The sequence below is a fragment of the Clarias gariepinus genome, chromosome 2, assembly GCF_024256425.1.
Source record: "Clarias gariepinus isolate MV-2021 ecotype Netherlands chromosome 2, CGAR_prim_01v2, whole genome shotgun sequence".
NCBI lineage: Eukaryota > Metazoa > Chordata > Actinopteri > Siluriformes > Clariidae > Clarias > Clarias gariepinus.
Window position 1 is genome coordinate 20,172,088 of NC_071101.1, and position 26,578 is coordinate 20,198,665.

At 38.0% G+C, this 26,578-nt stretch overlaps 2 protein-coding genes across 6 annotated transcripts in view; both read left to right on the plus strand.

The window, feature by feature from the left end:
- The first annotated feature begins 1,121 nt into the window (after positions 1 to 1,121).
- On the plus strand, positions 1,122 to 8,884 carry pdcd2l (programmed cell death 2-like). 3 transcript variants are annotated; one of them, XM_053514304.1, is made up of 7 exons: positions 1,122 to 1,287; positions 5,261 to 5,424; positions 5,519 to 5,929; positions 7,126 to 7,239; positions 8,277 to 8,434; positions 8,554 to 8,599; positions 8,710 to 8,884. In XM_053514304.1, the coding sequence occupies exons 1-7, from the start codon at positions 1,195 to 1,197 to the stop codon at positions 8,720 to 8,722; spliced, it is 999 nt and encodes a 332-aa protein (XP_053370279.1). In that variant the 5' UTR covers positions 1,122 to 1,194; the 3' UTR covers positions 8,723 to 8,884. The 3 variants fall into 3 exon arrangements, with proteins under 3 accessions (XP_053370279.1, XP_053370275.1, XP_053370280.1); XM_053514300.1 differs by lacking the exon at positions 8,554 to 8,599 and having other exon boundaries at positions 1,123 to 1,287; XM_053514305.1 differs by lacking the exon at positions 8,554 to 8,599 and having other exon boundaries at positions 1,145 to 1,287; positions 5,611 to 5,929.
- A 6,301-nt stretch (positions 8,885 to 15,185) lies between these two features.
- The window catches only part of banp (BTG3 associated nuclear protein), a 62,447-nt gene continuing 51,054 nt past the window's right edge, over positions 15,186 to 26,578 (plus strand). The window contains exons 1-7 of one of the 3 annotated variants that reach the window (XM_053490893.1): positions 15,186 to 15,274; positions 20,203 to 20,284; positions 20,625 to 20,710; positions 22,457 to 22,656; positions 22,747 to 22,851; positions 23,166 to 23,368; positions 25,946 to 26,185. In XM_053490893.1, the coding sequence (XP_053346868.1) occupies positions 20,209 to 20,284; positions 20,625 to 20,710; positions 22,457 to 22,656; positions 22,747 to 22,851; positions 23,166 to 23,368; positions 25,946 to 26,185 (910 nt within the window). In that variant the 5' untranslated portion in view covers positions 15,186 to 15,274; positions 20,203 to 20,208. Of the gene's footprint in view, positions 15,275 to 17,090; positions 17,983 to 20,202; positions 20,285 to 20,624; positions 20,711 to 22,456; positions 22,657 to 22,746; positions 22,852 to 23,165; positions 23,369 to 25,945; positions 26,186 to 26,578 lie in introns of those variants that run through there. The other 2 variants (XM_053490911.1, XM_053490901.1) reach the window with 2 other exon arrangements.

The following is a 26,578-nucleotide window of genomic DNA, read 5'->3' on the forward strand; positions in this document are numbered from 1 at the left end:
TGGGGTAGGGTTAGTTAAAAGCTAATCTGTCTGTACTCTCTGCTGACACTAACTCAATCACTGTGACATGTAGGAAAAACAATCGCTTGTGTAACTCTGGAGGAAAAACCTATATGTTTTGAGTTTTGGGACTTCCAGCGTTATTATGTGAGAGTGTGAGTTAAACCAAGTGTGTAGAAATAAGCATTAAATTTCACACCAGGTAATGCGGGTTTCTACAGGTTCTCATGGCTGGGTTCAGGAAATTTCTGTTTTCTGGTGCCTTTTTTTAAACCACAGTTTATCATTATGAAATTTGTTATGTTTTATGATTGTGTTATTAATCTGTTTGACTAGTTACTGTCTTTGAAATGATCTAGTGTTCTGTTGGTGGAAAAATCAGAATTTCTCCAATAGCAAGAACAGTACTGTACACATTTGTTTTCAGAGAGTATGTTTGAGTAGCTAAAGTATGTTTATTAAATTGATCTGTACTGGTTAGGTTTGATTCCCGCCTTGGGTCTGTGTACATGGAGTTTGCATGTTGTGCCTGTGAGTGGTGGGTTTCCTCTGGGTACTCCGGTTTCCTCCAACAGTACAAAAATATGAAGATTAGGCTAATTGGTGTTCTTGAATATGCAGTAATATGCAAATGAGCAAACAAGTTGGTGTGTGTGTATGCGTTTGCCCTGTGAGAAATTGGCACCCTATTCAGGGTGTACCCCACCTCGTGCCCCAAGTCTAAAGTTAAATTTAAACGTGCCCCTGGCTGCTAAAGCTGAGAATCAGACTACTGTCTCTTGAATGCATAGCTGTGAGGGAAGATCTTTAGAAGAACATTGTCCTAATTCATTTAGAGTTACCAGCCTTAAACATCACCAATTAACAGCATCTCAGATTAGAATATGAAGGCTTCACAGAGAATAAGTAGAGTATAAGTAGCAGACACAGCTTAATATCAACAGTTCATGGGAGATCATTCCATATTGTTAGTATTGTTTTACAATGTAGAAAGAAATAAAAAACCGAAAATATATGGAATTAAAAGGGGTGTCCAAACACTGCTAGTCTTTCTCTCTCTATATATATAATACACAGACACACGTGTGGTACCGGGGTTTGAACCGCACAAATCTTTCACGTGTGCTGTGTTACTGATGTCATTACGCTCACACACACTCCCACGTGGGTTTAGTATTAGCTTCTCAGGCAGCAATGGAGGAATCCCTGCTCATAGGACTAAGTGACGGTGCTATCGATGAGAAGAAAGACACTCATTATTACACTAATAAAATCGGAGGATGTCCGGTAAGACCAAGTTTCTCAGTTTTGGGCAACTAACTAGCTGGCGTTAGCAGGTGTGTTACTGTATAAGTGCTAGATGCCAACCAGCATGAACAGTTAACTACTCGCTAGCTAGCAGTGTCTGAGCTAGTTGTTGACTTAGCTGTATACTGTGTGTGTAGGTTGGGTGTGTAATATATAGGGTGAAATGACCGAGAGTTTGGTCACTGGACAGCGGAGAGTCTGGGTTCGCTAATCAGGCTGAAGGTGTAAAGTCTAGCTAAAGACCAGTGTCTAAAGGTTCAGAGTGGATAAAATAAATCAACATTTCAGAGACACACACGTATTTATAGATTTATAATTATACGTAATTATAAATCTCGGAGTATATTTGTGTAATTTATTAACCCACGAGTTCATGTCAAAAACAAACTTAACGCTGAAACGTTATAAAACCAGAGCAGGGACTGTTTCCGGTTTGGCTTAGCGCACAGCGGAAACTGCGTCATAATTTCATAAATATGTTGTGTTATATATTCTAATACTGTTGTGTTAGAATACTTCTGTTCTAATACTTGTGTTTGTGTGTTTGTAGTTTCATTATTTGTGTGGTATGTATTTGTAATGTATCTCATTCTGCATTTAAGTTCTAAATCTACAGTTGTGGCCAAAAGTTTTGAGAATTACATAAATATTAGAAATTGGAAAAGTTGCTGCTTCGGTTTCTATAATAGCAATTTGCATATACTCTAGAATGTTATGAAGAGTGATCAGATGAATTGCATAGTCCTTCTTTGCCATGAAAATTAACTTAATCCCAAAAAAACCTTTCCACTGCATTTCATTGCTGTCATTAAAGGACCAGCCGAGATCACTTCAGTAATCATCTTGTTAACTCAGGTCAGAATGTTGACGAGCACAACGCTGGAGATTATTATGTCAGGCTGATTGTGTTAGATTGGCAGACTTGACATGTTAAAAGGAGGGTGATGCTTGAAATCATTGTTCTTCCATTGTTAACCATGGTGACCTGCAAAGAAACGCGTGCAGCCATCGTTGCGTTGCATAAAAATGGCTTCACGGGCAAGGATATTATGGTGACTAAGTTTGCACCTAAATCAACAATTTATAGGATCATTAAGAACTTCAAGGAAGGAGGTTTAATTCTTGTTAAGAAGGCTTCAGGGCATCCAAGAAAGTCCAGCAAGCGCCAAAATCGTCTCCTAAAGAGGATTCAGCTGTGGGATCGGAGTGCCACCAGTGCAGAGCTCGCTCAGTAATGGCAGCAGGCAGGTGTGAGCGCATCTGCACGCACAGTGAGGTGAAGACTTTTGGAAAATGACCTGGTGTCAAGAAGGGCAGCAAAGAAGCCACTTCTCTCCAAAAAAAAAACATCAGGGACAGATTGATCTTCTGCAGAAAGTATTGTGAATGGACTGCTGAGGACTGGGGCAAAGTCATATTCTCAGATAAAGTCTCTTTCCGATTGTTTGGAGCATCTGGAAAAAGGCTTCTCCGGAGAATAAAAGGTGAGCGCTACCATCAGTCCTGTGTCATGCCAACAGTAAAGCATCCTGAGACCATTCATGTCTGGGGTTGCTTCTCATTTAAGTGAGTGGGCTCACAATTTTGCCCAAAAACACAGCCATGAATAAAGAATAGTACCAAAACACCCTCCAACAGCAACTTCTTCCAACAATCCAACAACAGTTTGGTGAAGAACAATGCATTTTCCAGCGCGATGGAGCACCGTGCCATAAGACAAAAGTGATAACTAAGTGGCTCGGGGACCAAAACGTTGAAATTTTAGGTCCATGGCCTGGAAACCCCCCAGATCTTAATCTCATTGAAAACTTGTGGCCAATCCTCAAGAGGCGGGTGGACAAACAAAAACCCACTAATTCTGACAAACTCCAAGAAGTGATTATGTAAGAATGGGTTGCTATCAGTCAGGATTTGGCCCAGAAGTTGATTGAGAGCATGCCCAGTCGAATTGCAGAGGTCCTAAAAAAGAAGGGCCAACACTGCAAATACTGACTCTTTGCATAAATGTCATGTAATTGTCGATAAAAGCCTTTGAAACCTATGATGTGCTTGTAATTATATTTCAGTACATCACAGAAACAACTCAAACAAAGATCTAAAAGCAGTTTAGCAGCAAACTTCGTGAAAACTAATATTTGTGTCATTCTCAAAACTTTTGGCCACGACTGTATGTCTGATGTATGGTAATATGGTAATTCAGCACATCTATATTCATCTAATTTGTACCACTGCAGCTCTGCACTCTTTATGCTTATATAAACTATGTGCTATAGTACACGTGACAATGTAAACTGCACACTTTATACTTCAGTATGGAGTTGGTCCTATAATAGCTTCCACTCTTCTTGGAAGGCTGTCCACAAGCTTTTGGAGTGTTTCTCTGGGAGTCCATGTCCATTCATGGCTGTAGTGCATTTATGAGGTCAGACACTGATGTTGGACGAGAAGGCCTGGCTCACAATCCCTGTTCAAGTTAATCAGGTCAAGGCTCAGTGCGGGCACGTTATGGTTTAATGAGTTTTTTTTCAAACCAGACTCATCAAACCCATGTCTTTATAGTCATTGCTTTGTGCATTGGGGTGAAGTCATGTTGAAATAGAAAAGGGCCTTCCCCCAACTTTTGCCTTAAATTTGGAAGCATAACATTGTCCAAGATGTCTTTGTATGCTGAAACATTAATATTGCCTATCTCAGGGGACAAGGAGCCTGATTGAAACACCCGAATTTAACAATTAACAGGATTGGGCAAATATTTTTTTTTTGTCCATGTAGTATATTTTCAGTGGTCCAAATCTAAAAAAAAAAAAAAAACAAGCAGGAAAGAAATAATATCAACTTTAATCTAATGTGTCAGTTTGGTGAAAAATTAAGAAACAGAACAAATTAACAATATGTTATAGTACATAGTTTTATACTTTTGTATGTTATATGTATATGTTATTACTTTACATGTATCATTATGTGATTGTTTGTGGAAATGATTTTACATTTATAGGTTATTAAAATCTATGACACAGAATATAGTTTTTGATACAATTCATTAATAAATCATTATCACAGTAATTGATTTTGAATTAAAATTAGGTTTTATTTAAGAATGTTGACACGCAAGGAATTTGATTCTGGCTGTTAGTGGCTTTTAAAGTACATACCAAAAAATCTGTACATTTGTTATAGATATGACACTTTACACAATAAGTTTTGCAACATTTAATAACTAGACAGATTAAATAAAAAACTGAAAAAAAATCTAAGTATATGTAACAAATTTGCACTGTACATAAAGTGAGTGTGCATGGTAGTGCAGGTAACTGTATTGCGCATCAGAAGAGGTAGTGCAGGTAACTGTATTGTGCATCCAGAAGAGCAAATAACGTTTGTAAAAAGCATGTTGGTGCTTTTGTACAGCGGATTGCATATAGTCAGGTTTAACTAATACTGGTATTGCCAAATGCTTCAACAAGAAGCTGAGCCCTCTTATTAAACCCAAAGTGTTTAATAGATTCCTAATCAATCTCCAAGATGAGAATTATGCAGTATTTATTTGATAATGTCAATGGGTGTTTTTAAATAAATAAATACAATTTAAATTTAGTTTAATTTAAATTTTATTTGTCACATACACAGTCATACAGAGTATGATATGCAGTGAAATGCTTAGACAACTGCCCGTGACCTTAAAATAAAAGACTATGAATAGAAAATAAATATGAAAAAGAAAACAAGGTAAATTTAACTAAGAAATAATCAAATAAAATTAAAATTAAATAACAACTGTACAATAAAAGAAATATACAATAAAAGAAAAAATATCTGAAAAATATAGAAAATAAGATACAAAATCTGTTACTCTAATAAAATAAATACAGGCCAGCTTTTAACTATAACTCATGGCTTCACCTGTATGTTTATAGCATTCTTCACTGACGTGCACTTTGTTCTATTTTTTCAGGACCTTGTACCTGGTGTATCTAATCCACATAACCAGTGCCAGCTTTGTGGCAGGTTCCTTGGTCATGTCGTTCAGGTATACTGCCCCCTTGCGGTTTCTCTGTATCACCGCACCATTAATGTGTTTGCCTGCACTTCTCCTGAGTGTCACGGCAAGCTGGGAAGGTAAGCGATCACTTCTAGGTTTAATGAAAAGTTAGTTAGTTTGATGCAGTTTCAGAGTTAATGTTTCATTCTGTTGGATTGTTCTTCTGTATAGCTGGAAAGCACTCCGGTCACAGTGTTTGGAGTCTGAGACAAAACAGCCTTCTGTGTGTCAGAGCTCTATGACAACATCATTTTCCACTACAGACTGGTGTGATGATGCTGATGACTGGGGAATGGACTCTGAGAAGAATGTGGGCAGTGGACAGACTGGTACAGCTCAGTCAGAGATAGGTAACTTTACAGAGAGCCTGGATGTCAGCACCAGACTTCAAGAACTTTGTATCAGCAGGTCAGCAGGTGTTAAGGATGCTGAATCACCTACAGATATTCCCACCTTTCAGTCGTTTTATATCAGTGTGGTGGAGGAGACGGATCTTGTGGGCCAAAAAGACCTGGAGCATGCCAACAAACTGCTAAAGGAGTATGAGGAGAGGGAGGGCGTAGCTGTCGGGGAGATTGCATGGTGGGTATAGTTTTGATTCTTTTATCAGATCATGTTAGTATTTTACGAGGTTGAGTTAAAATGATTTAGACATTGGCTGTAGAATTTATTTGACTTAACTTTTAAAAAAGACAAATCCAAACACTTCTGTTTACGCTTCTCTATGAGTTGTTTCGGGCACCAGGTACACCCCTGACCACACACACAAAAAAATAATCTTTGTAAAAAATCTCTTCTTCCGTGCAAATCGCATGTGAGGTATCCATTTTTGCTCGCACCACAATTTTGCTCTGCACAAATGAACTGATGTGACATGTTCAGTGACTGGGGAGCCTAGAACACAGAGCCGCTGATAAGAGAGTGCAGGCAATGGAAAATTTAATATAAACAGAGTGTGGATCATTTTTGAATAACTGTAAATAAAAAAGTAATAATAATAAAAATTGACTCTGGAGTGAATTGCCACCCATTGCTAAACGATATTAGGTATACAACATTCAGTAGTTATTGCAAGTATAATTTACATAAAAAGGTGAAAATGTAGGTTTTTTTTACTGCATATTAAATGGTTCATGTTAATTTAAGCATGTTGCCATGTGTCTTGATGTGTTTATTGCTATTTGCCTCAAGTGAGCTCAGCTAATAGAATCAAAGAGAGATTTAATGAGAAACAGCTTGGATAAAAAACAGGGCCAATGTTGCACTTGCTCACAATTGTCTTCTGGTCTGAATTGATTCATTTTAAACAAAAGCAGCTAAAGGAAAAGTGCAAGCCAAATTACTGCTTTTCTCTAGAGAAGAGCAATCACCATGATGAATTTCATTCTCCTTATGTTGTCAAAGAGACGCTGGGCCCCAATCATGTCTTGCTGGATTTTGTATTAATCAAAGTGTCTGGTTTTCCACAAAAAAAACCAACAACTTTGCATTTTGACTCAGTTCAATAAAGCCGATGGGAATTTTATCCTAGAAAATGTTTGTTTAAATTGAGGTATGATTACCTACAATAAAAACCACATGAAATTATTACCTGAATCACCAGCCTGCATTTTAAACATAACTTCATGTTAAATTAATGTCATGGTTATAGTACTGTGTGTGTGTGTGTATATATATATATATTATTATTTTTTTTTTTTTTTTTTTTTAACATTTAAGATGTTTAACTCATCTTAAATGTGACTTTAATCTTTTGGTATTTTAATTGCATTGTCCAGCAGTGAAAGTGAAGGCAGGGAGGAGGCATATGAAAAATCCAACGCCAAACATGGCGATGCAGTCTTCTCCAGTTTTATGAAGAGGATTTCCCTCTGTCCAGAACAAGTACTTCGGTGAGTTTAATAAGATGACGGATAATAGGCAAACCTTTGGAGATGAGCTAAAAACCAGCTGTGTCCTCTTTGAGGTTTGGATTTCAGTTCCCATGAAGAACTTTTACATTGAAGTCCTACATTATGGTCTTTTTCAACTTAAATTAGGATAACAGTAAGCATACATTGTGAATTACAGGCATTATTACTAATGAGGCATGGAAAAAGAAATGACCCTGCACACCATTTTATGGTCAGAGAGATTAGATAATGCTGACTAATCATTTTCCATTAGCAAATATGACCCTGTTTTTTGGTTGGATGATTAATATGCTTAACGTTTTTACCCCTAACCCCTGACTTTATGCGAGTTTAATATTCGATGAAAGAAAGCAAGACATAATAACCAATAAGTGCAACCACAGCTATAACAGAAACCGCTACAGCAGAAATTCTCATGTCTGTGGCAATAGAGTAATTATAGCGTAAACATGTAATGATATCCAGAGCTCAAAGAAAATGTTGATATTCTTTCAGTAACTGTAGTAATTCATGTTTGCGTGTGTGTCTGGTTAGATGTAGTGATGCACTGATAGCAGTTTCTTCAGACCGAGCCTAAAGTGTAATTTATTCTTTATAATGTTAACAATTTGAGTTTATTTTTTTTAGCTAGATATGTTTGTTTCCTTGGCTCGAGTAAATTACAGTGCAGAAGAGTTTTTTTCTTCTTCTTTCACCATACAAAAAGTGCTTCCATACAGCTTTAGTAAAGTACCCTGTTGTTTTTATTACAATGTATTCCCTTGTTATCAATGACCCTTAAAGGCTGATTGTTCAGAACGGCATGCTGGGTAACAGCTGTTATGTTCACTCACCAGATATTGTCTGTAGGCATTTTATCTCACCTAGTTTTACTTTGATTTTTTTTTTTTTACTTTGATTGCCACTGAAATAAGTCAGGATTGCTCATGAAATAAGTCAGGATTGCTTTCATTTCATGTTGTGTGTTCACATGGTATCAGACCAATAGTTAAATATATTATTTTTGGATCTTCCAGGTACAGTTGGAGTGGGACGCCATTATTTATAATGGAGCCTCCTTCAAATGTAAATCAGATGGTGCCTCCTTGCGCACAATGTGGCAGTCCTAGAGTGTTTGAATTTCAATTAATGCCAGCACTGGTCAGTTTGCTCCGGAGTGCACGTCTAAGTTTAGGTTTGTCTGATACATACTCTATATTTTGTCTGATTTTTTTTAAAGCCTTGCCAGTAATGTGTAAAGAACAGCACCGGTAAGATTCTGAATTTATGCTTTTTTCACTTATACTTCCTTAGTAACAAACTGCTTGCATTTTACAAACTTTGGCATTTCCCTTTCAAGGTAATGATGCAAAAATGATAGATTAAAATTCCCATGAATGTATAAAATGTTAGCAAATGTGTTGTAGAGACTTGATTTTCTCTCTCTCTCCCTTTTCTTTGCCTCCACAGAGCTTGCAGTTGAGTTTGGAACTGTTATGATTTATACTTGCAGAGACAGTTGTTGGACATCTGGATCGAGCAGTCCTATCGAGGAATTCTACATTGTACAAACTGATCCTGATCAAAAGCTCTTTAAATGATAATAGTACTAGTTTCTGAGAGTAATAAATCAAAATTAACACACTGTGCTGCATTTTCATTGTTTATTGTTATGTGTGTTTAGATTTTTTTGTGTGAATCACAATAATTATTAATGGGATGCGAACAAGAATTTTTATACAGCATAAAATACACTCGTTCCTTTAAATTACATTGTAGACAGGAGTGTGGGGAACACAAATAAGATAATTTAGAAAACATAAACATGGATATGAAAGGGAAAAATAACTAGTTTAGACGGCCAGGGGTAGCTCAGCTACCAGGTTAAGGAATTGGACTACAGTTCGGAAGATCCCAGGTTCAAACCCCACAACCAGCAAGTTGCCACTGTTAGGCCCTTGAGCAAGGCCCTTAACCCTCAACTGCTCAGCTGTCTAATAAGATACAAATGTAAGTCGCTCTAGATAAGAGTATCTGCCAAAATTTAAATGTAGAAGGTATGGGACATCACGATGGAACATGGAATAATGAGTGACAATGTACGCAGTTAAGTCAAAGTACTACAATAAGTATGTGAACAGGGAAGTAACAAATATAGGCAAATAAATATCAGTATTACAAGTCAGTTACACTGTATTATTTTTTATTCTTTTTAAATAAAAAAAGGTTATATTTTGGGGTAAAAACATGTAAGCATTATTAATGGTATTTATATGCCAGCAAATACATTAAATATACGTTTTACACTTAAATATTGATGTTTGGTCTATATACTAGATCATCTTGGTTAAGTGCTGACTTGTTTTAAATTTATGATATTAAATTGGAAACATGCACTAGTTCTAGATACCATGCCCTGTATATATAAGTAAATTACAGTTGTAGTAGCTTTATTGCTGTGTTCTTTATGCGAGAAAATCTTATGTAAGAAAATCTGTTCAAAAAGTATATTGATAAATATAAATTATTCAATCCACCTAAAGATGATCGGGAAAGAGACTGAATTATTATTATTATTATTAACAGTTTTACTCTACTACATGTTTTACTACTTTTAATGCAACAACTCACCAGTTTATTACTTAATTTATTTAAGTGATAAGGAAGTTATAACATGAGGTGGCATTGTGGTAAAGCAGGCAGTGGGTTGGCAGCTCCTTGGCTCAGTAACATGTAATTTCTAACTGCCGACTAGACCAAAAAACACCCTGAATTCCCACTCAAGCTCAGCAAGTGACATCAAATTCACTTGCTGGCTCACAACATCTACAGTAAACAAAGTAGCACTAATTTACTTTAACATTAATAATGTTTAAATACTAGTATTTGCTGAAATTGAGTCAACATGCTGTACAGTCATAGTAGCTTATTATATCAATAGCACTGACTATACATTTTACTCATAATAGTTATCTAAATTGTTAACAAAAAACAAGAGAGAATCCCTTTAGGTATTTATTTGTTTGTTTGTTTTCCCCTTTCCTCAAATGTACACCCATATTTACACCTAGAGGCAATTTAGATTAGTCACTCATACAGTAGATGTTGGGGTTGCGGGAAACCAGAAAACCATGTTGATAAGGCATGATTGCAGTTAAAGAAGGAAAATGATATAGATTGATAGATAGATAGATACATACATACATACATACATCCATACAGGTCCTTCTCAAAAAATTAGCATATTGTGATAAAGTTCATTATTTTCTGTAACATACTGATAAACATTAGACTTTCATACATTTTAGATTCATTACACACAACTGAAGTAGTTCAAGCCTTTTAATTGTTTTAATATTGATGATTTTGGCATACACCTCATGAAAACCCAAAATTCCTATCTCAAAAAATAAGCATATCATGAAAAGGTTCTCTAAACGAGCTATTAACCTAATTATCTGAATCAACTTATTAACTCTAAACACCAGCAAAAGATTCCTGAGGCTTTTAAAAACTTCCAGCCTGGTTCATTACTCAAAACCGCAATCATGAGTAAGACTGCCGACCTGACTCCAGAAGGCCATCATTGACACCCTCAAGCAAGAGGGTAAGACACAGAGAGAACTTTCTGAACGAATAGGCTGTTCCCAGAGTCCTGTATCAAGGCACCTCAGTGGGAAGTCTGTGGGAAGGAAAAAGTGTGGCAAAAAACGCTGCACAACGAGAAGAGATGACCGGACCCTGAGGAAGATTGTGGAGAAGGACCAATTCCAGACTTTGGGGGACCTGCGGAAGCAGTGGACTGAGTCTAGAGTAGAAACATCCAGAGCCACCGTGTACAGGCGTGTGCAGGAAATGGGCTACAGGTGCCGCATTCCCCAGGTCAAGCCACTTTTGAACCAGAAACAGCGGCAGAAGCGCCTGACCTGGGCTACAGAGAAGCAGCACTGGACTGTTGCTCAGTGGTCCGAAGTACTTTTTTCGGATGAAAGAAAATTTTGCATGTCATTCGGAAATCAAGGTGCCAGAGTCTGGAGGAAGACTGGGGAGAGGGAAATGCCAAAATGCCTGAAGTCCAGTGTCAAGTACCCACAGTCAGTGATGGTCTGGGGTGCCATGTCAGCTGCTGGTGTTGGTCCACTGTGTTTGATCTAGGGCAGGGTCAATGCAGCTAGCTATCAGGAGATTTTGGAGCACTTCATGCTTCCATCTGCTGAAAAGCTTTATGGAGATGAAGATTTAATTTTTCAGCACGACCTGGCACCTGCTCACAGTGCAAAACCACTGGTAAATGGTTTACTGACCATGGTATTACTGTGCTCAATTGGCCTGCCAACTCTCCTGACCTTAACCCCATAGAGAATCTGTGGGATATTGTGAAGAGAAAGTTGAGAGACGCCAGACCCAACACTCTGGATGAGCTTAAGGCCGCTATCGAAGCATCCTGGGCCTCCATAACACCTCAGCAGTGCCACAGGCTGATTGCCTCCATGCCACGCCGCATTGAAGCAGTCATTTCTGCAAAAGGATTCCCGACCAAGTATTGAGTGCATAACTGAACATAATTATTTGAAGGTTGACTTTTTTTGTATTAAAAACACTTTTCTTTTATTGGTCGGATGAAATATGCAAATTTTTCATCAATATTCAAATTCAAATCAAATTCTAATTTTATTTGTCACATACACAGTCATACACAGTACAATATGCAGTGAAATGCTTAGACAACTGCTCGTGACCTAAGAATATGAATAGGAAACATTAAAACAATTAAAAGGCTTGAACTACTTCAGTTGTGTGTAATGAATCTAAAATATATGAAAGTCTAATGTTTATCAGTATATTACAGAAAATAATGAACTTTATCACAATATGCTAATTTTTTGAGAAGGACCTGTACATACATATATACTTTATTAAAAAAATTACAATTTCCCTTTGAAATTAATAAAGTATTTAATTATTATTAGTCTACTTTTTCTTGCTCAGACACCTTGCATAATTTCATTTCCCAACTAAACCAGCCTGACCATGGTTTATAATATGTGTTATGTTCATGTAAGAATGGTCAATTCAGCGGAATAAAATACTGTACACTATGTGGACAAAAGTATTTGGCCCAACCTGCAATTAAATTGTATGTATGTGACATATATGTATGATTCTCCTTTTGCAGCTATAAAATTCAAATTCAAATTTCAAATTCAAATTTTATTTGTCACATACACAAACATACACAGTAAGAAATGTAGTGAAATGCATTATACGACTGCTATTGACCCTAAAAGAGAATTAAAGTTTACAAATAAGAAATAAATATAAATAAAAGAATACGATAGAAAGTAAATAAAAAAATTTAATTAAACTAGGAGAAAATAGAACTAAAAATAAAAATAGAAATGTGCTAGGAAAAATAGAACTAAAAATAAAAATAGTAATATGATGTGCATAAAAATAGAAATATACTGTACATAGAAATATGATATGCATAAAAATAGAAATATACTGTACAAATTGAAATATACTGTACTGGGTGTGCAAATATGCATAGAACAAAGTGTCTTTGTGCAGAGGTTATTGAAGTGTCTTTGTGCACTGGTCCAGGATGTAAACGTAAACATGTAGTGTAGTTGTGAAGGTAGGTGTGCAAAGTTATTAAAGTGTCTTTGTGCAATGGTCCAGGATGTAAATGTACAAAATGTAGTGTAGATATGAAGGAAGGTGAGCGTGTAATTGTCCATAGTGTTCATGGATGTAAAAAGATTGATAGATTTGATCAATTATGAAAAGATTGTGTTAGTTCGTGGTTGTGGTTGAGAGACCTTATCGCCTGCGGGAAGAAGCTCCTCCTTAGTCTCTCTGTGTTGGCCTTCAAGGAGCGGAATCGCTTCCCAGACCGCAACAGAGTAAACAGTCCGTTATTGGGGTGGCTGAGGTCCTTCACGATCTTCCTGGCCTTGGTCAAGCACCGCTTGCTGTAGATCGAGTGCAGGTCAGGGAGCTCGATGCGGATGATGCGCTCAGCTGATCGCACCACCCTCTGTAGAGCTCGTCTGTCCTGCATGGTGCTGTTCCCGAACCAGGTCGTGATATTTCTCGTCAGGATGCTCTCTATGGTGCAGGAGTAGAAATTCCTGAGCACCTTGGAGGGCAGTCTAAAGTCTCTCAAGCGTCTGAGGTGGTAGAGACGCTGCCGGGCCTTTTTTACCACGGTGTTGATGTGACAGGACCATGCCAGGTCCTGCGTGATGTGAACACCGAGGTATCTGAAGCTGTCCACTCTCTCCACTGGGCTCCTGTTGATGACGGGGGTCTGGTAGTTCCTCACCTGCTTTGTACTGAAGTCCACTATCAGCTCCTTTGTCTTACTGACGTTCAGGAGGAGATTGTTTCTCTGGCACTAGTGCTCCAGATTGAGTTCTCCGTCTCATCGTTGTTCGTGATCAGGCCCACCACAACAGTGTCGTCAGCAAACTTGATGATGGTGGTGGAGCTGGTAGTGGCCGGGCAGTCGTGGGTGTACAGAGAGTACAGCAGGGGGCTCAGAACACAACCCTGGGGGGCTCCAGTGCTGAGAGTGAGGGAGGCTGAGACATGTCCGCCCATCCTTACTGCCTGTGGTCTGCCAGTCCGAAAATTGGAGATCCACTGACACATTGATGAGCTGAGTCCCAGGTGCTCCAGCTTGGTGGTAAGTGTGGAGGGAATTATGGTATTAAATGCAGAACTGTAGTCGATGAAGAGCATTTTCACATAATTCCCCCTCCGAGTGTCCAGGTGAGTGAGAGATGTATGGAGGAGATAAGAGATTGCATCATCCGTGGAACGGTTTGGACGATAAGCGAACTGTAGTGGGTCGAGTGTGTCTGGTAGTGAAGAGATGATGAAGTCTCTGACCAGGCGTTCAAAGCACTTCATCACTACTGAGGTGAGGGCTACAGGGCGATAGTCAATGAGGGAAGCAGGATGAGGTTTCTTTGGGACAGGAACAATGATGGACTCTTTGAAGCATGTGGGGATCACCGACTGAGATAAAGAGATGTCGAATATCTCAGTGAACACAGGTGCTAGCTGGTCTGCGCAGGCTCTGAGAATACGGCCTGAGATGCCGTCTGGTCCTGCTGCTTTCCTGGTGTTCACTCTCTTGAAGGCTCTCCTCACGTCATGCTCGGTGATGATGAACGCGCTTCCGGTGCTGGCAGTGACTTCCTGTCTGCAGCCGTTAGCGCCGCTAGCATTAGCATCGCTAGCGTCTTTAGCTGCAGCCTCGAAGCGAGCATAGAAAGTGTTCAGCTCGTCTGCCAGAGACACATCTGCGTTTATCATACCGGATGATATGAAGTCCAAGTCTTTTTCAGAGTCTGTCCACAAGATTTTGGAGTGTTTCTGTATGGAATTTGTGGCCATTATTTCTGTAGAGCATTTATCTATTCAGACACTGATGTTGGACGAGAAGGCCTGGGTCGCAATCTCTGTTTAAATTCATTTCAAAGTTGTACGGTGGGGGTCTGGTCAGGGCTCTCTGCGAGCCAGTCAAGTTCCTCCACACCAAATTCATTTCTTTATAGTCCTTGCTTTGTGCACTGTAGTACAGTCATGTTGGAATAGAAAAGGGCTTTTCCCAAACTGTTGCCACAAAGTTGGAAGCAGAGCATTGTCCAAGATGCCTTGGTTACTAAAGCATTAAGATTGCCCTTCACTGGGGATAAGGGGCCTGATTAAACCCAATAATTAATTAACAGGCTTGGGTAATTACTTTTGTGCAAATAGTGTATCATGGCTTGAAATTTTCCAAAACAAATCAGTAAGGAGCTTTATTTCAGAGAGAACAGTAAGAAGGTTGTACAGTACACTGCGTGAGGGAATGGGTTTGAGGTGCAGACAGGGCTGCAGTACTGACATTGTCCTCTTCGGCTTTAGAGCGCAGTGGAGCTCAGAGGAAGGCGTGGAGCTCGTGCAGAATCTCTTCTCTCGCGAGGAAGGACGCCATTACCGAAATCTCTACAAAACAACACGAGAATTCATCATTCACACGGTAATCTAACCCAGTGTGGCACAGCGGCGGTCTGTCGGGACCGGCGCGCTCGTGCTGAGTCACGATTTCACCGCTTTTAAAATTAAAGACAGCGATCGCTCTTCTCGTTTTGTGCGCTTTTGGTGTATGTAATGTCGCGGGACAGCTCCAGGCCTTTTAACGCCGCATCTACTCCGCTGTTTGCGTTATTGTTGCACACACACTGCTCAGACTTAGCGCGCGCTGGCTATCCTGCTAGCTGTGTTTAGCATTAGCTACGGTTAGCACAGGTTAATTCTTAATTTGTCATGATTTGGACTTGCTTGTAGTGGCTAAGACGGTTGAAAGAGATATTTTGTGCGAATGTTTGTCATCGTTCTGTTGGTGTTTAAAATTAGGGGCACGTAGCAGGGTCGGCTAGCTTGCTAGGCTAGTTTTGCTAACGATAAGGAAAACAGTATAAGCTTCAAGCGCGCGTAATTCATTTAACTGTGTGTGTTAGCGCGCTTAGTTAGCAAAGACAGCAGTGTAATGGAATGATGGTGTTGTCCATGTTAGCTAGCTTACACCAGCAGGGTTAGCCTCTTCACCGCCATTATCACTGACCTTGTGTGTTGGACGCTGCCTGCTGGTTAATGGATAACAAGGTTTCTAATAATAAGGTTTAATAATATTTTAACATTTATTATGCTATTTTTCCAGTGGTCATTATGGCCTCCAGAGTTGGTGCAGCTCTGTGGAAAAAAGAAGAGAAACACATTATATATAGATATGTGTGTGTGTGTATAGTAACTGATACATTTTTTGTCTTATTTGAACGAATAAAATGATTATGGACATTCTATCACTACATTCAGATGGTACGTTGATAATACATCTCGAATATGAGTAGGCTGGAAATGCACACTAATAATTTTCTTTAGGATTAATTAAAGATTTAGCGTAATGTCTTCCTAGCCCAGCTGTTCTTAAACCTATGAAGTCAAGAGTCCCCTCAATTTGAAAAATAAATTCCATAGAGACCCCTCAGCACATATTTGTTTACTCAAGACCATTTCAAGTTGTTTAAAAGTGATACCATATCTATTTTTGTTATTAAGGATAACAGTAACTCAGATTAGCTGTCTTTTATGATGTTGCATTGTGATTGACTGTAGTGCACACACACACTCACAGACCCCACTGTGAGAGGGACGGCCATAGGCTGCTTTCTGCTTTTCAGGCTGTAAGCCATACATTTGCATCTCTAAACTATGTATGTTGCAAGACAAGCTAATGATCGAAAGGTTAAAAGTGCAAACCCTTGCACAACAAAATTACTGCTGCAGGTCCTTCACAGTTTGTATCCCTTTGTACTCATCTAAGCATTTAGTAATTTTTTGTTTTTCTGTAAAAAAAAAAAATATATATATTTATTATAGGGCTCAGAATTGTACAATAGAGGGTGACAACCAATTTTTCTGCACAACCCTTAAAATATGATGATCTGAATGTTCATTAACTAAATTGAATTTTAACCAAGTATACAAACGTGACTGAGAAAAAAAGGGGTCTTATAAGCAAAGAAATAGTACAGATACAGAATTTTATGGTGTTTTTTGGCTGTTCCTTTGACCTAAATTTTTTATTTTATTTTAAGGGTTCTGAATTTTTGTGATGTCATTCCCATATTTCAGTAGTTGACATATCTCCAAACCCAAATGCACAGTTAACACACCACTTCCATACGAGCAGATTATTATTATTATTATTTTTTGCGTCATCGACCAATTCTGTGTTAATTCTGTGCGCTAGTTTTTTAAACATTTACATTCCTATGATTGGCTTGATTGTAACTAATGTTGAATAAAGTAGTTGCCAAATGAGTAATGTCAACATTTTAGCAGAGGTTAACAGATATTAAATTTGTTAATACTATCGCCAATCCGTTAAATTATCAGCCCCTCTTTATTACAGATTTGTTCATTGAAATTATTTTTTGTCAGAATTTTTGTTGAAAAAGACAATACTATGTAAAAGCACAGATTGTGACTTAAAACAATGGCTTAAACATATCATAGCAATAAACAAATCATTAGAGCTGGATAGAGTACCTAGAAACTTTGAGAAGCAGAACCAATGTAAAATTTAAGTTTTATGTCTCCGCGTACACAAGCATACATAGTATGATATGCAGTGAAATGCTTAAATGAATGTTTGTGGTCTAAAGTAGAAAGATAAAATAGAATACAAAGATTTCACTACATTAAAAAAATGCAATAGAGAATACAATAAAAAAAAAGATAGAATTTTCAATATAAAAAAATAGGTTATAATAAACAAATTTACAAAAGTTACAAAATAAAATAGAATAAAAATAGAAATTTGGCTAAATGTCTTTAGTGGTGAACCAAATCTTGCTTGTTTTGGATTGGGAAGCTGTCCCAGGTGCTAATGCTTTGTTTATGGAGACATTTGCGATATCCTGTATAATAACTTTCTCACCTGTTTTGTTTAGCTCAATTGAATCTAATTATGGTTAGTTTCCCCCCTCTGGGGCAGTTTTTCTGGGCAGGTGTGAACACAGCAACCATAAAATCTGCAACAAGTCCCTGAGTGGATGTGCTCTTGGTTTGGTCCTAAATTAAGCGTGGAACAGTTGAAAACATGGTCTGATCTTGATCCGGATTAACTGCAAGCAGTACTCCAAGACTAAAGCTAAAATGCTCCTGAACACCAAACACATTCAGGTTAACAACTTGTTAAAATTCAGAATTACATTAAACAAGCTCAATACTTCCTCATTTGTTTTGCTTATTTGCTTATTACTGTACATTGTCAATATATGTTCTTTGCAAAGTGTGAAGCGGTTTTTAAGTCAATTTAGCATTTGTTGGCATAGTCTTGTTTGGTTTGTTGCCGATGCTTAAGAGCAAATTTCTTTCATAGGAATATTCATCAGCACAGAACACATATCTTCTTAACGAGTTTACATTCTTACTCAAGTGCAAAGAAACTACAGGTTTGAAAACAACCTTAGACCCTGAAATCTCATTTGAATCTCGCTGCGACTATAGTGAGGCCAGCTGACCTTGGTTGCCCCAAAGTTGAAAGCACATTACGGTTACGAATGCATTGTAGCATTAGGATTACCCCTCATTGTGACTAAAGAGCTAATGGCAATGCCATTGTGCACAAAGTGAAAAGCATTCGGAGCCCCCTGATCTCAACCACTCTAATTTAACAACATTAAAATGAACTGCAATGCCGAATACACACAGAATGAGACCAGCTAACTAACTGTATTATTCTTTTTGGAATATTGTATATAGTTGAAATTGTGTTTTTTTTTGGGGGGGGGGGTTAATGAATTTGTTGCCATACAACAAAGTATAACTGGCAGCATTTATAATGGGGACAAATATGGCCAGGAATTTAATAACAAATTGTTTTAAATGGTCATGTCTAGAGATAAACCTATACGTCATTTAGTCATCATTCTTAGATGAATTAATCATTCATGGATGTGCCGTACTAAATCGGTGTTTGTTTGAATGTAGCAAGTCTGGAAAGCAGAAATGGTTTTCAGATGAACAGTCTGTTCACAATATACATTAATAGAAAAAAAAAAAGAATTTGGTGCACAAGTTTTCATTTATTTTTAGCACAGTTTTTTTTAAAAAAAACATAAATGCAGCCTAATATTCTATTGAATTTCCCTTTAGCAAGCTTCATTTAGCAGATGTGTTTGAAATCCTTCTGGCAAAAATATGGATGGATATTTGATCACTCTTTTTGGCAGAATTAGTAGTGTTCAATTAAATTTGTTTAAACTTGATTTAGCTCAGTGGGACTGCAGAAGCTTCATATGAGTCTCAGCTGAACATCGGAGTGTGTTTATGCACAAAATTAGGATTGTGGTATTTGGCCCTGATTACATACTTTTTACTTGGGTTCCAGGATGCAAACTTCACAGTAAGTGTGCAGAGCCAGGAAGTTTTGACGACCAATGTAATGTACTATATGATTAATTTAAAACAGCCTTAAAGAAACCCAAACTATCTCTTTAAGTTAAAGGTGACTCCCAGTAACATTTTTACAAAATCTGCGATCATATTTACATTGTTATTTATAATAGTAATTTGTAAAAGATGAATCAGACAGAAAGGAAATCATTTCTATCACAAGCATAAAGTCAAAAATTTGGACACAATGTCTGATTTGTTTTCTACATTTTAGGAGGATACTGGATTATTATTATTTTTAAACTATGAAATAACACATAAGGCAAAATATAATCAAGCAACACCAACAGTCAGTTGTTATTTAAAAACATAAAGGGCAGCTGGTCTGCAATAGTTCTTACAAGAACAGTATTGTCAAGTGCGTTTGCAAAACCCCTCAAGCACCATGATGAAACTGTCTTTAATGAAGATCATCTCGGGAACCAAGACCAAAACATCCCTCTGCCACAGAGGAGAAGTTCATTTGGAGTTACCAGCCTTAGAATTCACAAATTAACAACCAGCACCTCAGATTAGAGCCGTTATAAAGGTTTCACAGTGCATACGTAACAGACACAACTCAATATCAACTGTTTAAGGAGATTACTTCATATTTTTAATGCTTTCAGCATTGTTTTATAAAGTAGGGAGGAATAAAAATCAGGAAATATTCTGGAATAAGAAGGTGTGTCCGAACTTTTGACTGGTAGTGTACTGTAATTGTAATTTAATTGACTGTACATGGATCATGACCCATATTTATTATAACACTGAATCAAAAGAAAATGAGTATGCGAAGTAAGATAAAGATGGAGGCAATTCTGAGGTATATCATTTGAAAGGGCTGAAGCTGAGACCCCACAACCTAGTCATTTCTTACACGCAAAATAATGACGGATGCATGATGTAGACATGTGAAAAACATGTTTTGTTAATAGGTATACTACTTGTTTCTTTGCTTCTTAGGCCTGAATGATGTCTGAGCAAGATCTGGTAGAGATAGTCCAGATTGCTGTGGCCGACTTAAACCATGAGGAAAATGATACAGGTAAGAAATGCTTTACACTTTCTCTGCTTTAACATACATTACACAGGACCTGTGACACTTAGCCAATTGCTTGCATTTTTGGAACAATCCTGTTTTTGAAGGTAAACATTTACTTTAATTTTTTTTATAGATTTAAGAGCACTCACAATCTCACATTAAAACTATGTTTTAAAATTTACCTTCCAGTTTATTTTCATCTGTATCCATTTATATTTAATTACTCTAATTCATCTGTCTTTATAGTTTCCTATACGGTGTCCCAATTTGTTTGGATTATATCATTTGGTACATTTGTTGTGTGCCTGATGTGTTATGTGTGGGGTCTTTGGCATTGTTTTAGATGTTTTGGAGAACCATGATGATGCTGATAAGCCTGAACGGAAGCGAGCAAGGATGGACGGCAGCAACCAGGATATGACTCTTAAAGTAAGCTTGATATTTAAGCTTTAATTATTTAGTCTTGTTACAGTTGCTGTGTACTCCAGAATGAATGGCTCCTTTAAGTCGACACCATGTATACAGTACTGTGCAACAGTCTTCAGACACCCACATTTCTCCTAAATTTGCTTCTAAGAAGCATTTTTTTTTTGTAAAAAAATAAAAAAATAAAAAAATGTAGTCTTAAGGAATGATTGTCGTTTTTGGCAAGTTTTTGGTTCTCATTTTCATTCCAGTCCCACCCACCTGACCAGTTTCAGAGAAATTTTTTTAAGCCACACACTAAACTATGAATCATGCAAGCATATAAACCACCACACGTAAGGCATGAACCAGCGTGAAACAGGTGCAGATGATCATGCCGGTGATTAGTCTACTGCTGATGTTGAATGCTGAGTGGTTTGTACAGTCAAGAAGGCAAATAAGACTATGAATAAGGCTGTTACCTAAACAAGCAATTTTTAAATTCTATGTTTAGACACTTTGCAGCATTTGTTTTAAATCTTTTCTTTTTTAAATCTACATCCTTTGATTTAATGTGAAGAAATGAGGGGTGGCTTAAGGCTTTTGCACAATACTGTTTATAAGGAATATGGCACCTCCAGGGTCAAGGGTTGTATTCCCTACCTTGGGTCTGTGTGCTTGCAAGGTTCTTGGTAGGTTCCCCTCATGCTTGGCACGGTAGTGGAATGGATGTATGTATATAATGAGTGAAATCCAACAGAGTGGGCGTATCAGAACATAACATCACTTCTAATGGTATAATAGCTATAGAGAGGTTTAATACAGCATCCCACAGTGTGCACATATCATTTTAAGCAAAAAGTAACAGATTTAACAGAGTTCAATAGTGCTGTGTCGTAAAACGTGACACATTTAAAGCTGTTAAAAAGTATGTGAACGTTCCTGACAGATATCTCAGTATGAGGTGGTCAGGCAGTTAAGAGACTTTTGGGACGCACTATAGAATGATCCCTGACTGCCTTCTCGCCTCTGTTGTGGAAAATTTGCAATCTTTTGGGAAACCAATACATTACCATGTTGCATCGCAAATGTCCACACCAGTCTGTCTGTAATCTGAAGTTAAAAATAAGCTGGGCCAGGCAGCATAGGAATGATCAATCGATGAGTAAATCAGGAAATTAACAACAGAGTGTCTCAAACTGAATAAATTCCACATTTCAGAATGGCCATATTTCACTGACATCAATCCCTTTGAAATTCTGTGCTATGATCTGAAGCAGGCTGTTCATATGAGAACAAGTATGTGTGGACAGTTTAGTCAAAAGGAACAGGACACAATGCTCTTCAAATATTGTTTAGTACTGATCAGCAGCTTCACAAAGTGTCTTGTTCAGGATTTGCCAATAAAAACGTATTTGTGTGTGTGTGTGTGTTTGTGTTTTTAACAAATCAATAAATTTGAGGATTCAATAGCTTTTTCCATTCATAAACTTGATTATTTAAACCGTTCGGCACTGTGATGTGTTGTGAGTGTTCTTTATTAAATCCTTTAGTACATTACGATTTAGTGTAGATGAAGACCAGATTACACTTTACTAGCCATTTATGGAGAAATCCACATAGTTTCAAAGGGTTTATGAACTTCTTTTTTTTCCTACAAGCATAAATTCCAGTTAGATCAAAGATTAATGAGAGAGTAACACGGGAGTGTAACACTACACTTTGATAAATGTTTGTTTTTAATGTGGGTATCTGTTTGGCTGTTTCCAGGCATTACTAATGTCCATTAGCCAGGCTATTTGCCAGAGGCTGGACAACATGGAGGCAAAGCTGCAGATGCTGGAGGCAACGTGTCGGGCCTTGGAGGACAAGTTCGACACCGTGATGGGGAAAAACCCAGGGGCGATTCAGGTGCAGATGGTGGCCGGATCACCTTTTGGTGCTACACAGACATGTGACAAGGTTCGCTGGTGAGTGAAGCATTAATAAAGTCTTTACAAGATGTAGATATGTCTTGTGTCACTTGAGTGTCACTAACAGCTTCCTGATGGTTGTGACAGTGTGGTGCCCCAGACCAACGTGGTAATGAGCAGCGAACGTCCTAAAACAGGCCAAGAGGAGCCTCTTCCTCGCACCACAGACTCACTGGAAAACCTTCTCAGCAAGTAAGGCCTTTGCAATTACTGTTCTGTGTTTCTTAATTCTCCACTCTCATATCATTTATTACAATGTCAGTATGCTAGTCATCATTGTGTTACCCTTTTTGCATATATACAAGATATAAACTAGAAAGAAACCAAATTGAGTTCAGTCAACTTGCTTTAATTAGGCAGCTACTTTCCAAACAAGGTTAATTACCATTTTGTGGTTTCTGTTTTATTTTGCTTTTTTTTTTTTTAATTAATGCAATAAGTCATTTCAACGCACCGAGTGTGTTGTGAAACCAGACGCTTACACATGATTTTTGTAATATGTTTAGTGAGTCAGTAACAACTGAATATTTGGCTGACAGCACGGTGGGCCGAGGGAAACAAAAAACAATCGTCCTAAAGGTACCAGGTCCAGAAGAAAGCCAGGAGGACCAGGAGAGTGGATCAGAAGCCAGCGACTCTGTCTCCAATAGCGGCCAATCGTCAGCGCAGAACACCAACAACGTCACCCTGATCACCCTGAACTCAGAAGGTGAGAAGCTGGGTTTAGGCCACAAAGTAAGAAAGCGCTTCAAACGGCGAGGCTTGGATCTTTACCTCATCTGGTTCTTCTCTTTTGAGACACCGTGCTGGAACAGGAACTACTTCCTGGTTGGACTAATCAGTCATCTGTTTGTTTGTGTGCCTGTACAAATCACTATCCAAGTGCTTAATACAAGCTATAGGCTTTTTGTTCGTCTGCCCGAATAAGCTGCTGAGTAGGCCTTTAATTGAAAACTCTAAACAATACCCTAACGCATAGTTTTTTTTTTTTTTTTTGGTATATTTGAAGCAGCTTTAGTCTATTTCTGATGTAGGGGTCTGATGCAGGTCTCTACCTCAGGAATAGGCTTTAGTTAAAAACAAAAGAAAAAACAAGCTGGTTCTGATTGAAAAGCTCCTGCTTTTGCTTTTATGATTTGTTGTTTCTAAGAGAGGCTTTGTGCAATTCCCAGCCATTCCTGTGCATATATCCTATTATTTGAAGCTGTGAATTTTCATGACAGTGTGTCTTAATAGCTGCAGGGCCACATATGGCTTTTAAAAGAAATCTTTTGTTCTTCTTCGTTCCACATGTCTTTCCTGCACTCAACTTTTGTCATTATCAGTCACATCTTGGCTCCGTCTGTCAAGTCGGACTGGAACAGGCTTCTCTGGATCAAAACCTCACACACCGACTCTCTTTGTCTTTTGTCAGCGGCACCTGTTATGTTCCTGCCGGTAACTTTTATCACACAGGGGTCTCCGCTCTGTTTCACTGATTTCCTTTCTTCTAACTGAAAGAATGATTATTATCCTCATCTTATTATTATTATCATCTTTTTATAAAATTTATCATTTTTTTCTTCTATTCAAGATTAATTTTAAAGTCTAGTGGGTAAAGCGGACTGCATGACTGTTCAACATGGTTTGTTATATTTCAGTTTACAAATATAAAAAAAAAATCTCTCTACTACTGCTCTTACTCCACGCTCACCATATGTTTCTTATTAAGTTATGAGTAGTAAGAAAAGCCAAGAGATAGTTACTTTATTCCATGCTTCCTCTATTGAGGTATGAGTATTGACCACCAGGGGGCAGTTTTGTATTAGGCCATAAGTATAGTGAGTATCTCTTCTGCATGATAATACTGCATATACAGAGTTTTAGGGGTTAGAGGATACATTTACAATATGTTCTTTCGCACATAGACATGCACATGTCTGGTCAGGCAATGTATAGCAAAATATAGACACAGAGACTAAATAAACAATTACTACATGTGCGTATGGTAAACAACAAAGTGAATAAGCCATCCCGTCTAATATAAAGCGTGGTAAAAAAATAAACAAGGCTGATGGTTTAATGCCTTGTTTCCCACGCCTGTCCCTCCTCCACATTTTTGCATCTTGGAGTAGCAGCTAGTCTTAATTGGTTAAGAAAGGACCAAATTTATGACTTCTTCTCGATAGATCAGTCAAAATATGAATGAATGAAGGTGTTTTACTTAAGTCGCTTGTGTCAGTCTTGTTTAGACCACTGTTTTCCATTGGGATTAATAAAGAGTTATCTTACTGATTTAATTATCTTATTAGTTCTGATTGGTTACAAGGTGTTAGGTCACTTGGGCCCTATGTGGACGCTCCACATCACCGGATTAAAAACAAGTGCATGATTGTTGACCGTGTCGATTTTTCTGAGAGCGGAGGCTTCCTGTGGAGTCTCCAGTGTTACAGTCATTGATAAAACCTTACATTTTAAACAAAGTCATCTACAACAGTACTTGACAAGCTGTTTTGCTTATACTGGTTTAAGAACGTAAGAAAGGAATGACTTTTTTCTGGCTTTTGTCATGAAAGTGTGCAGCAACCACCATGTTGTTGATTATTTTTGACCCTTTTATTTAGTGGTAAGTGTCAATTTCTTTTGCAGTTGGGTTTCACAGTAAGCATAAAATATCAACAGAAAAAAAAATTTAATTTTTGGGACAGATGAAACCAGACTTAGTATCCGACAGCATGAAGAATCAAAGCTGTAGAAAACATTTCCTGGTTTCCTGCTCTTTCTTCTGTCGGGCCACATGAGGCGATATTGCTTGATTTCCGAAGAAAAATGACACCAGACAATTCTGCTGAATTTTTATGTGTATTTGCACATTTTGTACCTCTTAGGAACGTTGTCATGATAATGATCTACACACTATCGCTGCTTAATTTTAAACTTTTCTCAATAACATTTTTTTTGTCTAGTATAATCAAATCATTATTATAAATATTATAATAATTATTACAATGTTTGCATATTAATTGACCAGATGTGCTTTTGGTCCCTAATATTCACATAAACATTTTATTGACAAATCTGTGTGATACTAAGAGACTGTAAAAAAAAAACATTTTACTGTGGAAGTTTTGTGGAATCTTTCTTCGTTTCCAAAAAACACATTTTTTTGCAGGGAGGAAAACACTTTGTTTTTCTGATGTATTTGAAGCATCTTGAATGTTTTGCCTGGCGTACCATATAAAGAAAAAAACAATTTCCCTGATTATGATTGTTTGCTCTTCTTGTGTGTTTGTGTGTGTCTGAGCAGAAGATTACCCTGCAGGAACATGGCTCGGGGATGAAAATAACCCGGAGATGCGTGTGCGCTGTCCCGTGTCTCAAGCAGACATGCTGCACATCGGCAGTAATTGCCGCACGCCAGAGAAGATGGCGCTTACGCTGCTGGACTACCTGTTCCACCGTGAGGTGCAGGCCGTCTCTAACCTGTCGGGGCAGGGCAAGCATGGCAAGAAGCAGCTGGATCCGCTCATGATCTACGGCATCCGCTGTGAGTATCCCACACACGACTACCCACACGTGTGCAAAATTCCCCCATATTTTATCATAGCATTTCATCATGCAATTCCTTATAAGGACTTCAAAATCAAGAAAATTTGTGTGTTTATACCTATTCTTTTGACTTCATTCCCATTTGCTTAGCTCTTGTCATTGGTTTATGGTGCGTAACTGTGCTGTTAAAATTGCAAACCTGATCGGTCAGAACATTGATTAAGTTTCTAAAGGAGCGCACGTCACTGACATTGAGCAGGAAAGAGGGGCTCATTGTTTTTAATTTATTCCTAGTCAATTCCCTCCCATCAAGGTGACGCCTACCAACCAGGGAGGGCGAAGAGGATCACATGCTTCCTCCAAGACACGTGATGGCTCCTTTTCTTTTCAT

Coding starts and splice junctions, on each gene's coding strand:
- pdcd2l (XM_053514300.1), top strand. CDS start 1,195: ATGGAGGAATCCCTGCTCATAGGACTAAGTGACGGTGCTATCGATGAG. Junction 1,288..5,260: donor ATAAAATCGGAGGATGTCCG/GTAAGACCAAGT, acceptor CTATTTTTTCAG/GACCTTGTACCTGGTGTATC. Junction 5,425..5,518: donor TGTCACGGCAAGCTGGGAAG/GTAAGCGATCAC, acceptor TCTTCTGTATAG/CTGGAAAGCACTCCGGTCAC.